At 42.6% G+C, this 18,386-nt stretch overlaps 1 protein-coding gene across 3 annotated transcripts in view; it reads right to left on the bottom strand.

Moving 5' to 3' along the window:
• tdh (L-threonine dehydrogenase) overlaps positions 1 to 18,386 on the bottom strand; it is a 43,582-nt gene that overhangs the window by 7,099 nt on the left and 18,097 nt on the right. For all 3 annotated transcript variants that reach the window (XM_039749465.1, XM_039749464.1, XM_039749466.1), the window contains exons 3-7: positions 17,636 to 17,678; positions 15,258 to 15,328; positions 14,934 to 15,083; positions 6,470 to 6,642; positions 1,726 to 1,816 (exon numbers count right to left, since the gene is read on the bottom strand). In XM_039749465.1, coding sequence (XP_039605399.1) covers positions 1,726 to 1,816; positions 6,470 to 6,642; positions 14,934 to 15,083; positions 15,258 to 15,328; positions 17,636 to 17,678 — 528 coding nt within the window. The remainder of the gene's footprint in view (positions 1 to 1,725; positions 1,817 to 6,469; positions 6,643 to 14,933; positions 15,084 to 15,257; positions 15,329 to 17,635; positions 17,679 to 18,386) is intronic.

Here is an 18,386-nt window from a genome sequence, read left to right as displayed (position 1 = left end):
CTCTTTTATCTACTCTTAGGACTTGAGTGAAAATTTGATGATGTTTTAGGTCATATTTATGCAGAAATATAGAAAATTCTAAAGGGTTCACAAACTTTCAAGCACAACTGTAGATAGATAGATAGAAGGCACAGACAGACAGACAGATGTTGAACTTGCACATCTTTGGGATACCCAGAGGCAACTCCAGCGACACAAACAAATGACCAGGAGGGTTGGTTGGTGGCACTCAAACCTAGATATTCAACCCGTCAGTCTGTGTGCCTACAGCGTCTTACATGCACTTGCTGTCATGTGGCACTTTCACTTAATCCACACAGTAAAGAACGGGTTTGCTTGCATTACCACCTTCAACAACGTAATGCCCACTTAGGTTGGTCCAACAGAAGCCTGGCAGGTAATTCTTCTACCATTAGAAAGAGGCTAAATGATTAGCTCTACATGGGACGTGTGACAGAAGGAAATGGTTTTGTAGCGAGAGGACAAAAACTGTCCTGGTACACAAGATGGAGGGTATTAGTGGGTCAGTGTCCTACTCTTTCCAATCACAGTTTACATAAAATAACAGATTAATTTACAACTAAGAACAGTTTACAGTACAGTGTCTCCTTAATACATTAGTGGGATGCTGGTGTAGAGGGATGAGTGCCCCCCACTGCCTTACCATCACTTGGTCTTTATTTAAAAGTCTACCGTCCAATGTGTCAACCAAGCCCGGCCAGCACCGGCTTTTAAAATTGGACGTGTCCAAACTGCAGATGCTTTATCTAGCACTACTCACAAGGCATGAAAGAATACAGATTGAAGTCACAGATGCAGTTTCTTTCATTTTAAACAACCAGCCTGATAAAATGAGAAAACTGCAGGACTTAAAAACAGAGCACAAACCTTGGAGAACAAGAGGCCCGGTGAGTCAAAAAGCTCAGTGCTTATAAAGGGTGCCCACAAGAGCACTCCTTGATTTTAAATGGTTGCAAAAATCAAAACGTATTGGAATGTGTTTATAAATACGATGACAGCAAATACATTAACTCAAAACATTTCTTCTTTTCCCCCGCAGATTCTTCTGTGCACTCCTTATACTGCTAGCGGACCGTGAAAGTCAACATGGCGCTCACCCGACAGCAAAACACAGCTGGTGTGTGTTGGAATTTCATACAACACAAAGTGTTGTGACTGTGCAGCGTGCTTTCAGACAAATATTTCATGTGAATCTGCCTACTAACGAGTCCATTTTGTTCCTTTGGGGGTACGTTAATGACAGAGTGTACATACCTCCACTACCCGCAACTATGGATGATCTGCAGGAACGCATCACTGAAACTATAAAACGCGATCACGCCGGATATGCTTCGGAGAGTCTGGTCGAAGCTCGATTATCACAACGATGTTTGCCGAGTAACAGGTGGGGCGCACATCAAGTGTATGTAATCAACAGATACCATATGAAACTGTAGCCTCAAAGGTGAAATATATCCCAATAAATTTGGATTTTGTAACCATTTAAAATCAAGGAGTTTTTTTGTGGGCACCCTGGAGTCCTGCGACGTCCCTGACAATTTTTTGTTAGGCAGACTCAGAGTTTGCACCTTTCAAAGTTTAACTGACTTTTAGAAACGAGATTCCAGCTCACCGTTCTTGCCAGCAAGACACATACAGGACAGCCGAGTGAGGCAACAACCTAAGTGGACACAGTCAAGGAGGAAATCCTTAATAAAGACCTACCTGTCGTTCCACCTCCTGGCTGGGAGTCAGCAGAAATTATGCCAGGATAACGGAGGCAGCGGAAGTCCAGGCCATATCGATGGTGGTAATACTAGACAGGGAGAAAAGAAAGCAAAAAATGAGCCGCTAAGTAAACACAAACTCACGACTGGTGAAGCATTTTCAACATCAAAAGGAATCCTTGTAGTACAGGAGCACAGAAATGTGTTAGTTTGCCATGTCAGTGATTTATAGAGGGCCATAGGGAACAAGGTTTTGTCACACCTAAATCCATTTCACCTTTCCTTGAATTCCCCTAAAGTAGTAGGTCTCAAGCTTGGCTCTTGAATGGCCATAATGACTGGAGAATTTTACTCTAGACAAGTTTCCATACCGGAGACTAACTCGTGCCTTACATCCGATTCCGTCTCTTTCCTAGTGTTTGTCCCATGTGAACGTAGGGCCTGCTGCGGTCGATGCCCTTCTCCACTTCTTTCGGTCTAGGGAAGGATCTCAAGCTCCAGTCCTGGAGGGCCGCAGTGACGGCAGGTTTGATTCTAATTCAAAAGAAGTTAATCAGAAACAGGTCACTAATTAAGAATAGGGTGAGAATGAAAACCTGCAGCCACTGTGGCCCACCGGGAATGGAGTTTGAGGTCTCTGGTCTAGGGCGTCTTTCAGGTTGACGCTGATTTGTCGCATATCCTCTTTGATCCCATTAAGCCAGCGCTTTTTGGGCCTCCTGCGCGGTTACTCGCCCAGACTGAACTGAATCTTAGGGATATCGGAGCCAATATTCCTTCTCCGCTGTGGAGTACATGTCCATACCATCTCAGACGGGCCTCTCATCTTTTTGGTAATTGGCACTACTCCCATCAACTTCCTAAAGTCTACATTCACGAGATGGTCCGATCACATGAGGCCAAGTGACCATCAAAGCATTTTCATTTCCATTGGGTGGAGCGCTTGTTCTTGCTGTGCAGTCGTCGGCCAGCATTCGACATTGTAGAGGGTCACAGGTCAGGCAATGGTCTTACACATTTTCACCTTTATATAGTTAGGCATTCATTGGTCACACAGGACTCCTGTATCTTGCCACCACTTGAGCCAAACTGTGGTGACGCATGCTCAGGCATCAGAAGAGCGGACACCTTTGGCGCATATACAGGAGCCCAGGTGCTTGAACTTGGCAGTTTGGTTCAGGTCTTGACCGTCCACACGTATGGTCCAGACTGTCTGTGGGCCGCTTTTGAGGTCCTCAGTTTTTCTGATGTTTAGTTGTAGGCCATTTTACATCCAATTATTGTCAGGATTATCAACAGCTCACTACAATCATGGAAATAATGAAATTACAAAACAGCTGGATAGAAAGCATTAAACATCTTTTCTAAGTTTGTTATGGGTTGTCTATCAGTGGCTAAGCAAGTTTCTCTCTCCTCGGAGGTTTCGTTTTACCGATATGCTCGCCTTACTTGTCTATCAGCAGCTAAGCGAGTCTCTCTCTCCTCGGAGGTTTCATTTTGCCGATGTGCTCGCCTCGCTTGTCTATCAACAGCTAAGCGAGTTTGTCTTTCCCTGGCTGTTTCACTTTGGCGATGGAGCTGCTTTCTTTCAGCTACATGCTATAACCTCGTTCTTCTTTCTTCTTCCGACTCCTTAATTTGGGGCCGCTTTGTCTTGGAGGTTCACGCTGTAGCCTCACACTTCTGGGCCGGCCAAACAGACACACACACTTCTACGTGTAGACGTTTATATGTAAGATAGTTATGGAAATTCATGAGGTTGAGATGCACATGCATGTTGTGTCATAATGGTTGCAGTTACACCACTATTCAAGTCAAGGACTTGTGTCTAAACTCTAGAGCTATGACACACCATAAGGAGATGGACAGTACTTGATGCGTCTCAGGGTAGAAATTTAGCTTTTAATAGCAGCTCGATAAAAAGGTATTAAACCACACCCCCAATTCACACACGACCTGGCTAGATTATATCTTGATTCACTGACCCTCAATGTCTTACTTGTGTTTCTGAATGGATGAGTAGTAATTTTCTCAAACTAAATAAAGAGAAAACAAATTTTAGTGATTGGCAAAAATGCACATAATGAGGTTATTAGAAATAAACTTGATTCATTAGTCTTAAAAGTCAAGATGGAGGCAATAATTTAGGGGTAATTATTGACTCTGACCTGAATTTTAAATCACATATTAATCAGATTACTAGGCGAGCATTTTTTTTACTTAACAAAAAGAATAAAAGTTAGACCTTTTATAACACTGCAAGATTCTGAGAAATGAGTTCACGCTTTTGTTTTCAGTCGACTAGATTACTTTAACGCACTCCTCTCAGGACCACCGAAAAAAAGACATCAATCAGTTACAACGAGTGCAGAGAGGAGCCGCTGGAATCTGAACTAGGAAAAGAAAAGCCGAGCACATCACACCAGTCTGAGCGTCGTTACACTGGTTACCCGTGTCATTTAGAATTGACTTTAAAATACTGCTGAGGGTTTACAAAGCCATCAAAAATCTGCTCCATCCTATAAATCAGAATGTCTGACACCTTACACTCCAAATTGTAATCTTAGATCTTCAAAGGAGGGTCTGCTTAGAATTCCAAGAGCTAAACTTAAAAGAAGTGGTGAGGCGGGCGGCCTGCTGTTGTTATGCAGAGTCTGAGTACATCACCCCAGTCTGAGCATCACTACACTGGTTACCTGTGCCATTTAGAATTGACTTAAAAATCCTGCTTATAGTTTACAAAGCCTTCAATAATCTGCTCCATTTTATATCTCATAACGTCTGTCACCTCACACTCCAAATCGTAACCTTAGATCTTCAAAGGAGGGTCTGCTTAGAATTCCAAGAGCTAAACTTAAAAGAAGTGGTGAGGCGACCTCAAATCTGGAATAGCTGACCGACAGAAATTCACAAGGCTGATATGCACTTTAAAAACTGATAAAAACTCATTATTGTAACATGGCTTTCTTATAGCTTCATCTTAGTTTAATCCTGATGCTCTGTATATACAATTAATTGTCATTATTAGTCATGGTGGCTCTGTAATCCGTACTAACCCCTACTTCTCTTCTGTTCTTTTTAAAAGTGCATTTGACATTTGAAATATGGAGTATAAATGTCGTTATTATTATTATTATTATTATAGTATATGCCCGCTTTCTCGTACCCCACCTCCGACTGCAAATACACAACTGTTCGGTGCTCCAGGCTCTGCACTGTAGGTTGATGTTAGCTGTACAAAAGAATCTCAAACTGTTTTTGTTTGTTGGTTGGTTGTATGGCTCAAACAAAAAGATGTAGTGGTGAAAATATTTAAAAAAAAAAGATTAAAATAAATTTTTTTAAAAAAATTTATCGTTAAATCTTCTGAACTCACTGTGGCAATATTTGAAACAACTGTACCACACCTATCCTACACACAGTCCTGCTGTGCCTAATGAAAGGTGCCATATAGAAAAGCACTGCTTATTCAGCCCTCACTAGTGTCTTACTGTGCCACCCCGATAGGTTAATTTAATCTGCCTGACATCCTACTTTAGAAATACAGAAATCAACCACAATTTAACGTGTTGTGGCGGATGGCCACGGCCCTTGCCCGGCCAGAATGCCCAAACTATGGAAGGACCTGGGGAAAGAGGATTGCCAGGACAGTTTCTTGCCTGGGGAGATTTAGGGCAGCCCCCTGGGTTTTCAGTGGGGCCACGGGTTATGAGCATGGAATCCGTGGCCACCGCCAGGGGGCGCATGGACTTTTCCAGGGCCTTATTTGGTCACACTTTGACCACACCCAGAAGTGTGGTCAGAAGAAGCTCATCAGGCACCTGGAGTCAATCCAGGAGCCGCCTCACTTCATGAGGGGCAAGAGTTGGGAGGAGAGGACAAAGCCTGAAGAGGAGTGAAGGGAGAAGGACTGGTGGCAGAAGGGACTGAAAGGTCTTAGTGGTGCTGTGTTGTGCTTATGGCTATTGTCGACTGGTGAGAAAACTGTAAATACACGTGTGGTGTGTGTGGTCTCCTGCCTGTCTGTGTCTGGGTGGTGGTGCGCCCCCTAGTGGCTCACAGCGTGAAGTGACATCCTTCACCATCTTCAACAACTCTGTAAGGGCCAGCGTAGTGTGCTTGGTTGGTAACATCACATCAAGAGAGGCCCACCGAATCAGTAAGATAATTAAAAGAACAGGACACACTCTGGACATCCCGGGAGGTAGCAGAGAAGGAGAGAATGAAGACAAAACGGAGTGGCATTATGAACAACGCTGCACATCCTCTCTGAGGACTTTCTGCCAACGAAGTGTGTCAAGAAACACTACAGGGGGCTCCTTTATACCAACAGCAATATGCCTGCACAGAGCTTCACTTGGACTGCCAAGTTAGAGGTTCTCTCTATTTTTTAATTTTCTTGCTTGATTGGCATTCTGGTGTGTGTTCAGACCAAAGTGTGTGCATGTATATTAGATAATTATCTATTTATGCATTTATTTAAAGCACTTTTGTAAAAAGCTACATTTTTCCCTGGGGATAAATAAAGTTCTATCTGCAAAGCATTGACAGATGCCATTAGAGATTAAAGGTCCCATTAATAATAAAAAATAAAACAAAAATTCAAGGTATCTTTTTAGTCCCTACTGTGTATCCCTGAGCAGGTCACTTAATGGGACTCTACTACCACTGGACAAATACCAAAGTGGTGTCACTTCACATGTAACTTGTGTTCAGTATGAATGGTGCTGCATAACACTCACCTCTCCCATGAGCTCAGCGTGCACCTTGGAGACGCCATAGATGGTTCGGGGACGCTGAATGCAGAGGTCTGGCGTGGGGTTCCGTGGAGAAGTGGGGCCAAAGGCTCCAATGGTACTGGGCACAAAGAGACGGAGGCCATGTTCAGCAGCGATGTCCAGAATGTTGTGCAGGCCTACCAGGACGCAAGTACAAGATAACAAGCGGTCAACAAGAATTCTCTCTCAAAAGTTAAACATACATTATAATGCTGAATCCAAATTTAAATAAGATTTTGTTTCTGTCAGGCTTGGTTTTCTTGTGATACCACCTTTATGTTTTCATCATGGGATAAAATGTATTATTAATAAGTTAATAACTTTTTTTTTTTTGAAGAATTCTATTGATTTTATTAAAATCAAATAACATTCCATACAAGCAAGTCAAGTTTAACAAAACTAGATCTGAAACAAAATCAACCCCTACCCATGGGAAAGGGAGCTAAGGCCAGCAGAGTAAAACTTTTAATAGTAGGAAAAATAAGTAAGTAAATGAATAAAAATAAATAGCATAAAAACGAGGGGAGGGAATCGGCTTCCTCAATTGCTTGTTCTAAAATGTTAATCGATCAGATCCTGCCAGGGTTTGAAAACATTCTGCACTGATCCTTGAAGTGAGAATTTGATTTTTTTTTTCCAATTTCAGATAATATCTAACATCAGTTACCCACGGACTTCGAGGCGAGTTAGGATTCTGACACTATTGACCAGGAGATGTTGCTGTCGCAGCTTGAACATCTTGTTGGGCTTATAGGGGCTGCTCTTAACTGGTTCAGGTCACATTTAACTGGTAGACACTTTTCAGTGACTTTAAATTCCTCTTTTTCGTCTCCTGCTCCTCTTAAAAGTGATGTTCCTCAGGATTCCATTTTGGGTCCTATCTTATTCTCTATATACCTTCACCCTATTGGAGTTATTTTTAGGAAATTTCTGTTCCCTGCTATGCTGACGACACTCAGGTTTATATTCCCGTCTGCAACTCAACTCCACAACTGTCTTTCTGAACTAAGATCCTGGATGGCTAATAATTTTCTTCATCCGAATCAAAATAAAATGGAGGTGCTTATAGCGGGTCCATCAGCTGAAGCCCAAATTGCTCTTGGACTTCTCGGCTCTCTCTGCCTTTTCCAAACCTCAAGTCTGCAATCTTGGTGTTATCTTTGACAGTAACCTCTCTTTTGAGAAACAGATGAATTCTGTAGTCAAGAGCTGCTTTCTCCAGCATCGTCTTTTAGGTAAGAGCAAGCCTTTTTTATCTTCTAGGGATCTTGAGAAAGCTACTCCTGCTTTTATCTTTTCTCGCCTCGATTACTGCAACTCGCTGTATTCTGCTATTAGCAAACCCCTGACGCGCAGGTTACAGTTGGTCCAGAGTGCTGCCACTCGCTTAATGGTTTGGGGCAAGAAAGTCTGATTCTGTTTCTCCAATTTTAGTTTCTTTACACTGGCTGCCTGTCAGTTTTCAAATTGATTTTAAAATCTTGTTGCTAGTATTTAGATCTTTACATGGGCTCGCTCCTGCCTATTTATCTGAATTTTGTGTTTTACACCAGCCATCCAGAGTGCTTAGATCTTCTGGTCAGTTGTCTCTTGTTGTCCCTAAGGGGAGCAGACACACAGGACTTTGACAGCCTCGCCTGTGGAACTCTTCACCTCATCACATAATGGAGTCGTCTACAATTCAAAACGAGATTAAAGACTCATTTCTACTCACTTGCATTCCGTGACCTTCAGTAATACTGATGGTTTCCTCATTGTGATTATGTAACATTACTTCTATTTATTATTTATTTTATTTATGATCATATATTTTATTTCAATGTATGTTATTTGTATGTTTTCTATTATTGCAAACCACTTTGGCCACAGCATTCCTATACTGTTTTAAATGTGCTATATAAATAAATTGACATTCTTCCAGTTGAGCAAGGGAAGTCTACGTACTAATAGTGAAGTAAAGGCCGTTACAGTTTGTTAGTCCTTCTCCACTTTAAGTCCCTCCGTGTGCCCACCAGACACAGCTGTTCATGGATCAGGAGGGATTGTGACCCCAAGGCCATCTGATAGGCATTTAAAGATTTTGGTCTCCAGAATGATGTTAATTTGGCGCAGGCCCAGAATATGTGACCTAGTGAGGCTGGAGCTCGATTGCAACGTTCGCAGGTTGGATCTTTTCCTGGAAACATTTTGGACAATTTTAAATGAGACAGATGTGCTCGATATATTATTTTAAGCTGAATAATTGTATGCATATGGAGCTCTAGTGAATTCTGTGCATTGCTACCTGCCACTCCTTTTCTGAGATGTTGAGTGAGAGATCCTTTCCCACAGCACTCTGGGATCTTTGAAAGGGAGGGACTGTAAAATGGTTTTCTATATTACAGAAATGCTGCCCGACAAGACTGAGTAATATTTTATTTTTCCGGCATACAGAGAGGTGGGAGGTGAGGAAAATTGGGCAGGTTTGGCTTAACAAAGTTTCTACTTTAAAAGGTAGAGAAAGAAATGTGTTGCTGGAAAGTTACATTCGGAGTATAGTTGTTCGTAGGATTCAAAGGCGTTGTCTATGTACAGATCTCGAAGTGATTTAATGGTGAATGTTTTCCAGACATTAAAAACTGCGTACGTTTGAGAGGGTGGGAAAAACGTGGTTATCACGTAGAGGTGCCACAGATAAAAGCTTCTCTATCTTAAAATGCTTCCTACTTTGGCTCCATATTCTGAGTGAGTGAAACACAACTTGGTTGTTAGTATATCGGCGATGACTTTTATTTATTGGGGTACAAACCATTGAATATAAAGAAGTAGTGCAGGATTTTATTTCTATTGCGGACCAAGCCTGTGTCTGCTCATCTATTTGTGTCCATGTTCAGGTTTTTATAGCTTGTAGGTTTTCTGCCCAATAATAAAACTGAAAGTTAGGTAGAGCCATGCCACCTTCTGCCATAGGTCGCCCTTTAGATACGTGGAGGTTTTGAATTCCAAATAAATGAGGTTATGATTGAATCTAATTTCTTAAAAAATAAATTTATTGATGTATATTGGAATGTTCTGAAATAAAAAAAAGCAGCTCAGGAGGGATAGTCATCTTAACAGTGTCGATTCATATTTTGAAGTCCGTTTTGGAGACTCTTCTCCATAAAGGAATTAGATTCTCTTCTTAAAAAATATAGCACAGGACATTACCATGAGAACATGAAGTTACTTTGAGAAAATATTCATCGTCCGAAATAGAAATGGAATAGCAGTGGAGATCTAAAGGCGATTGCACTTTTGCTTGGCTTTAATGTTCCGTTACACCAAATGTGGTGGGTGGCACAGTAAAGACAAGAAAGAACCACTGTGCTAAGAAAGCTCAGCCACTTCTTGCAGAAAGTTCTTGTTGACCCAAAGAACTTTTTCAAACCTCCCGTGCCAATCAGACTTGTGGAAACCTTTGTTAAAGCAATGGATAAAATACAAATGAGATTCCTATAAAAGGGCGGCATTTTTGTGGGTCCTCAGATTAGAGATGAGAACAGATTTGACAAGAAAGGGGAGTGAAGCTGATAAAGTTGGTGGCAGAGCTTCAAAATATTCTGCACAAACATTTTAGGAAATTGTACGGTTGGAAACGATCCCGAAATAGTTGAGTGACTTTCTCAAGTCATACCAATCAGTGGTGTGCGATCGGCCATTAAAGATTCAGTACTTGGACTTTTTCCCCCTGAATGCCTTGGTGTGGCAGTTCACTGGGCGAAAATGCCTTGTTGACGCCAGAGGTCAGAGGAGAATGGCCAGACTGGTTTGTGCTGATAGAAGGGCAATAGAAACTCAAATAACCACTCATTACAACTGCGGTATGAAGAAGAGCATCTCTGAATAATACACGGAACCTTGAAATAGGTGGGCCACAGTAGCAGGAGACCACCACACCGGGTGCCACTCCTGTCTGCTAAGAACAGACCACTGAGGCTAAAATTCACATGGGCTCACCAAAATTGGACAATAGAAGGTTGGAAAAACGCTGCCTGGTCTGATGAGTCTCGATTTCTGCTGTGATATTCAGATGGTAGGGTCAATATTTGGCATCAACAACATGAACGCATGGATCCTTCCTGCCTTGTATCAATGGTTCAGGCTGGTGGCGATGGTGGTGTAATGATGCGGGGGATATCTTCTTGGCACACTTTGGACTCCTTACTACCAACTAAGCATCGTTTAAAGTATGGTTGATGACCATGTCCATTCCTTTATGACCGCAGTGTACCAATCTTCTGAAGGAGACTTCCAGCAGGATAAAACGTGCCACGTTACAAAACTCAAATCATCTCAAACTTGACAATGAGCTCACTGGACTCAAATGGCCTCCACAGTCACCAGATCTCAATCCATTAGAGCACCGTTGGGATGTGGTGGAATGGGAGATTCGCATCACGCATGTGCAGCGGACAAATCTGCAGCAACTGTGCGATGCTTTCATGTCAATATACACCAAAATCCTAGAGGAATGCTTCTAGCATCTTCTTGAATCTATGACATGCCGAATAACGGCAATTCTGAAGGCAAACGTTGGGTCCAACCTGGTACTGGCAAAGTGTACCTAATAAAGTGGCCAGCGAGTGAGTGTACAGCCAGGCCACCAACAATATGCATAGCCCGGCGCTCCTTTTGAAAATGTAGGTACAGAGTTTACTTCCTTCTCTAATACAGGTGGCAACAATCCTGTATTCTTGTTTTGACGACATTGTGTACAATTAAGCGATTAGCAAGGAGACGCTAGAAACCCGAGAGCCTGGAGCTCACGTAGGAGACTCCTGCACGGAGGTAGTGCGGCCTGACAGATACCGTGCTGGACCACAAGCCATAAAAGCTTCCGTTTCACAACTCGGACAGATTGAGTCACTTCACCTGCAAAATAAATAAACTAGGGATCTGCACCGCGTACCTTAAAAAGATGCTATATGGCATAAGGCTTGACGATTTTCTTCATTCGCCGGGCTTCAAAATGTAGACAAAGCACAGCACAGTGTCGCTTCAATGCAATGGTGGCAGCCCGATTATGCAGGATTTCACTCTTCATTGAGAAGAAGGATTAATTCAAGTTCAACTATGTAGTCAAACGGAGTTCACTAACTGGCATGAGGTTAAAGAAACCATAAAGCCTTAAATAATCTCGCTCCATCTTATATATCGGAATGCCTGACGCGTTATATTCCAAATCGTAACCTTAGATCTTCAAAGGAGTGTCTCCTTATAATTCCAAAAGCTAAACTTAAAAGAAGTGGTGAGGCGGGCGGCCTTCTGCTGTTATGCACCTAAAATCTGGAATAGCCTGTCAATAGGAATTCGCCAAGCTGATACGGTGGAGCAGTTTAAAACACTGCTGAAAACACATTACTTTAACATGGCCTTTTTATAACTTCACTTTAACTTAATCCTGATACTCTGTATGTTCAATTCCTCATAATAACTATTCATGGTGGCTCTAAAATCCATACTGACCCCTACTCTCTCTTCTGTTTCTTTTTCTGGTTTCTTTGTGGTGGCGGCCTGCGCCACCTCCACCTACTCAAAGCATCATGATGCACCAACATTGATGGACTGAAAGCCAGAAGTCTACGTGACCATCATCATCAGATCCTTCCATGAGAACCCTAAATACAAAGAGGACTGTTTGACTTATGTTAGGTAGATTGCCCAGAGGGGACTGGGCGGTCTCGTGGTCTGAACCCCTACAGATTTTATTTTTTTCTCCAGCCTTTGGAGTTTTTTTTTTTGTTTTTTCTGTCCACCCTTGCCATCAGACCTTACTCTTATTCTATGTTAATTAATGTTGACTTATATTTATTTTTTATTGTGTCTTCTATTTTTCTATTCATTTTGTAAAGCACTTTGAGCTCCATTTTTTTGTATGAATATGTGCTATATAAATAAATGTTGAAATTGAAATTGAATCAACCACATCCATGTGCAATGACAGAGGAACCACACACGTCTATTGTCACTGGCTTCACGGACAGTGAAAATGACAGTGCTGGATTTTACCACAAACGTACATTTTTATTATTAAAGATCTGCTTAGCCCAGTCAGGGCCATGAAAAGGCAGATCCTTGACCGCGATAGAACACGCTGTACCAGGAACAGTTTAGAAAATGTTTAGCACTATTTAGGTTTCCTTTTATCTGAAGGGGAATGGACTGCCACCTGGCACTGCCGTCTCACAGTTCCAGCATTTCGAGTTCAAATCCCACATTGCCTCTGCAGTTTACACATACTTAAGATTTTCCTCCCGGTACTCGGAATTCCTCCCAGGTCCCCAAACATCTCTATTAACGGGTGGTCTGGCAATTCTAAAATTGGCCCTGGATGAGTATAGGGGTGTAGTATGTGTGTGTCCACGTGTAATTTGTGTCCACGTGGCTATTTTATTGTGCTCAATGTTGCTCCAACTCACTATGCAATCCTCCATTTAGCCTGATCCATTAAGTATCATTTGTACCAACAGTATGGAGTGCAGGCTAATATGCCATACACAGAGGCAGCCTTACGGGGGTACGTGGCTGGTTATGTCAAACGCGGGTACCGGTTTGTGTGGACTGTATAAACATACACGGGAATTTAAACAAAAAAATAATGTTAACCTACACCGGATTTTCTCACTGCAGTATTCAGCTAAATGTTTGCAACACGCAGACTTTATCAAAATATAATGATATATAAATCTATTAAAAAAGTGCAATTCATAATTCATGACATTACCACAACAGTGCGAAATGCGACATGGTGTCATGTGGAAATGAACAGGGCCTCTTTTAGAAAAGTATACAGAGTCTCGACATGCAGGAGTCCTAGTCATAACTCACGGTGATGTCATGTCAGCTGGTTGTCATTAGTGATGCGTGTTTTTGTGCATTAATGTTTGGACTATGGAATGTTTTGAATGATGTACATATACGGAATTTGACCTTGAAGAGGGATTTTAAAAGGGTTCATCTTGGAAGCAACTCAAATATCACACACACACACAATGGAGAATAGAACTTGACAAATCCACTCAAACAGGACATGCAGACCTCAAACGCAGGGCCCCCCTTAGGGTCAGTCACCCCACTTGCCACCCCCCCAAGTGCCACTCTTGGCCATACAGCTCCAGAACCCCACAACCAGTCAGTCTGGTTAGACATCTCCTCATGTCTGCAGAGGTTTGTCCTCCAGTTATTCTGGCTTTCCCCCCAGTAGATATGGACGTTTAGATACTTTTTGGATTCTATAGTGGCTTTATTTGAATTCCCTGTGAGGGATTAGTACTACAGTCAGGACTGGTTCTTGTCATGTGCGTTGATCCTTAAGGACTCTGAATTGGATTACATGAATTTGGGAATGTTATGAGGAACAAAAGTTACTGTCACAGCATACAGGTTCAATAATGCAGTTGACAATAGGGGATGTAAACTAATTCCTTCTTTTTTGGAATACCTCACGGTACTCTCTAATAACTTTTCACAAAGTTGCTCTACAGCGTGAGAACGTGAGTCTCTCTCACACACACACACACACACACGGAATATGAAAAGTGGAATCATACGAGGGAAGTTCAAAAGTTTCCGCATCTGTTTTTTTTTTTTAAACTGGTTATTAAGAATTTCAACAACAAATTCCAGCATTTTTCTACTTTGTCACCTTCATTTGCGATGCCATTTTCCCAGCGTCATACCAACTTTTTAATGCCATCAGCAAAAAATGTTTTTGGTTGAGCGCATGGCCACCGCTGCACCATCACCTTCACCACATGAAAATCTTCTCCCTCTTAAAGCTTCTTTGAGTGGTCCAAAACGGTGGAAATCAGATGGCGCTAAATCTGGGTGTTCCAGAACCCCCCCACTTCCGTTGGTCTGAGGGTTTCCAATGTGTGGGTTGCAGTGCGAGGGCGGGCATTGACGTGGCGCAACACAACTCCCTTTGACAGATTTGTCTGTAGCTGGATGTCCAGAGCGCTCTCTGCCTCTGTCACACTAGGACGGCCATTTTTGAACATTTGAATCCACTCATAGACGACTCTACGAGAGAGAACTTTATTCCCATACTGAGCACACATGCCGAGGAGATGAATTTGTTCTCCCGGCACACTTTCTGCCCACAAAAAGAGTATCACAGAATGTCGTTCCAATTTATAACTTTCACAGCCATCTTTACCACAGGGTGACAACTCTTATACTAAACTGCAAGGGCAGCCGGCTTGCCAGACAGAACGAGTCACATGACGTTCTCAGACACGCCCAATCACTACTCCTCCCGCCTTCCAACTGCTTCCAACAAAAACATAAAAAGTGCGGAAACATTTTGAACGTCCCTCGTATAATACATTGCACCCGCCCTCATAAAAATGAGCGTTTATTATACTTCTACCACTGTGGCCACTCAGTCCGGCCAATTGGGACGACTCACCGGTGATGTTGACAGCCCGGGCAAGGGGGACATTGGCTTCCCCGACGGCACTGAGCAGAGCACTGTAATGAACAAGCCAGGTAATACGGTTGTTCACCACAATCTCACGAAGGTTCTTGTAGTCCAAAATGTCCGAATAGATGAAAGGCCCTAAAACAGATAAACAAGCTCAAGAACAGGAAACCTCAAAAATCATCTTTTTTTGGCTTTGTTGCTATTTTTACAGCACCCGTGAAAGGCTAAGCTTCTAATAATTTTTGTGGGTTGAATTTTCTGGTGGAGAATCAATAGGTTGGAGACCAAACTATAAAAGGGATGACTCACCACTGTGGAACACTTGACTGCTCGGCTTCCTAATGTCTGACAGAATGACGTTGCTGTTCCCAAAACGTTTCCTAGAGGAGGAACATGCAAAAAATAAAAAAAAAATGGAAAAATATTAAAATCAAGTGACACACATTCCTCCATTATCAGCTACATGCTAGCTATAAAATGTCACATTCTTAACTACGATGTTGGTGGCGACGCCCGAGGGTTTGGCGATGATCATAAAAGCATAAAAAATAAAATAAAATACATTTTCATAAAATTGATGCAGGTGTTTACTGGATAAAAACCAGATGGTGTCTCAAGCCAGTCTACAGATCTCTAGATGTGCAGTCAGAAATTCAGGAGAACCAATTCCTAAATGCAATTTCAAACTGCACCCATCGATACCAAACACCATACTCTAAACCTGGCAGTGCCAACTTAAGGGCACATCCACAACTGAATGTGTCCAATTAGGGAGTGGTAGTCCCTGGATTAAAACCACCAACTCTGCCACTAGTGGGCAAACTACATCACTCTCTCTATTGTATCCATCCATCCATTATCTAACCCACGATATCCTAACTACAGGATCACAGGGGGTCTGCTGAAGCCAATCCCAGCCAACACAGGGCACAAGGCTGGAAACAAACCTTGGGGAGGGCACCAGCCCACCGCAGGGCACACACACACATATATACCAAGCACAAAAGGGTCAATTTAGGACCGCCAATGCACCCCACCTGCATGTCTTTGGACTGTGGGAGGAAACCCACGCAGACACGGGAAGGACATGCAAACTCCACGCGGGGAGGACCCGGGAAGAGAAGATCCCAGACAGATCTCCTTACTGAAGAGAAGATCCCAGCCACCCTATATATATATATATAAAACCTCTAAATGCAAGTAGTTCTCTCTGCTCACCCATATATATATATATATATATATATATATATATATATATATATATATAGTATATATATATATATATATATATATATATATATATATATATATATATATATATATATATAAAAAAAAAAGTCTGTCTGCATGCATGTCTGTTCGCTTTCCACGAGAGAACTACTTCACGGATTTAGAGGTTTTATTTCTAGAATTTGCTTGAACATTCTGGTTGATTTTGCGACTTCTCTCATCATGCTAAGAATCGTAGTTTGCTTGCGGTACCGATTTATTTTTGCACATATGAGAGGGACGGGGTGGGCCCTCCTCACTCACATGCCAGCCTTGGAGCGTACCTTACATCCGCTTAGCTAGTGAACGAGAGAACTACTTCACGGATTTAGATCCTATAATTTGCTTGAACAAATCCAGCTGATTTTGAGACTCCTCTCATCGTGCTAAGTATCATAGTCCGCTTGCGGTACCGATTTATTTGTGTGAATCCAAGAGAGACGTAGTGGGCCGAGGGGAGGGAGGGAGACAAGGACCCCCTCACTCACGTGCCAGCCTCAGGTCGTTCCTTACCTCCGCTTGGCTAGCGAACGAGAGAACTACTTAACAGATTTAGATCGGGTGTCTTTTCTAGAATTTGCTTGAACATTCTGGTTGATTTTGAGACTTCTCTCATCACGCTAAGAATCGTAGTTTGCTTGCGGTACCGATTTATTTTTGCACATATGAGAGGGACGGGGTGGGCCCTCCTCACTCACGTGCCAGCCTTGGAGTGTACCTTACATCCGCTTAGCTAGCGAACGAGAGAACTACTTCACGGATTTAGAGGTTTTATTTCTAGAGTTTGCTTGAACATTCTGGTTGATTTTGCGACATCTCTCATCACGCTAAGAATCATAGCTCACTTGCAGGTGCGGTATATTCGCGCTTATCTGAGAGAGAGGCTGGCTGCAGGCCAAGGGGAGGAGGAAGCGCGATGTCAGGAGTGGGGAGCCGGGCAGGACCCTCCTCACTGTCCTGTTTCACTACTTCATGGGATTATGGCTTGCGATAAACCAGTAAAAGGAGTTACCCCATCATATGGGTCAATTTATAAAGGGTCACCAGGAGATTCCCTTCAGAATGGTGTTTATCAGCTCCGACAATGGGTGCTAATGTAGCTGCACTTCCATTAGGAGGTGATGGTCAACCAAATCTGTGTAATCTACAATATTCAGTGAAGTCTATGGTTAAAATAAACCCCCAAATATTCCAGGAGTGGCCTTCTCCCTACTTAGACCCAGCTCATATTCCCCGAGAGTGGAAGTAAAGGCAAATCTAAACCACAGAGCGAGCCAGGAGAGCTATAAGGTGACAGGCTTCCACAGCCTCACTGTCATGCGTGGTGAGACCTACAAGCCCCATTGCCTTATTAAGAAGCCTGCATTAGTAATTCACACTACATTATATAACCACAAGTCAACAAAACCCTTCCTTACCTAAGCAGTTTAGCCAGCCCAACTCCAAGCTGCCCCAGACCCCCTACAAAAAAAATAAAAAGAAAACAAGCACGGCATTAGATAGGAGCGCCATTCACACACAATGTAGTGCTGGCAGGGTGACAACAGCGCGGGCCGCCAGCCAGCCAACAATTTAAAGCCGTTTCGGTTTCAGTAGGAATAACTCTTGGCACCGGGACAGAGGGTCTACTGTAAGGGCATTTGCAGTTCATGTGAACTCACTTTTTAGCAATGTGGAAATGAGATAAAACGGCCGAGCGAGATTCCAGTGTGAATTATGAGCAATCCGTCAGTCGGGACAGGCCTGCTGCTTTGACCGTACTGGAGAGAAGTCTGAGGGGGCTTCGCTTGTGCTGATCCAGTGGCTCCACGGCTGAATGACAGAAGTGAAAGCAAAAAAAAAAAAAAAAAAAAAAGGCTTTTGTCCCATTACTTACTGAAACCCATTTTTAAGGCGTTTGCTGTGAAAAGACTGCTTTGATTTTGTGTGTATTGGCCAAGTTTGCAAAAAAAAAAACCTAGAAGGAGCCACACTGCTACAATCAAGCATCACACACTCATTAAAAATAAAAATTAATAATTAAATTATATATTATATATTACACACACACACACACACTAGCCGAAGCCCGCCGTAGCATATGGCGGTGTAAGAATAGGAACGGAAAACGTTAAGGAATTCAGAAATCAAGAAGAAAGAAATACTTCTTGAAAGACGCAGTTGTGAACA

Source organism: Polypterus senegalus, chromosome 3, assembly GCF_016835505.1.
Source record: "Polypterus senegalus isolate Bchr_013 chromosome 3, ASM1683550v1, whole genome shotgun sequence".
NCBI lineage: Eukaryota > Metazoa > Chordata > Cladistia > Polypteriformes > Polypteridae > Polypterus > Polypterus senegalus.
The sequence above is the reverse complement of the archived record's forward strand: the minus strand, read 5'-3'. Positions and strand labels throughout refer to the sequence as shown.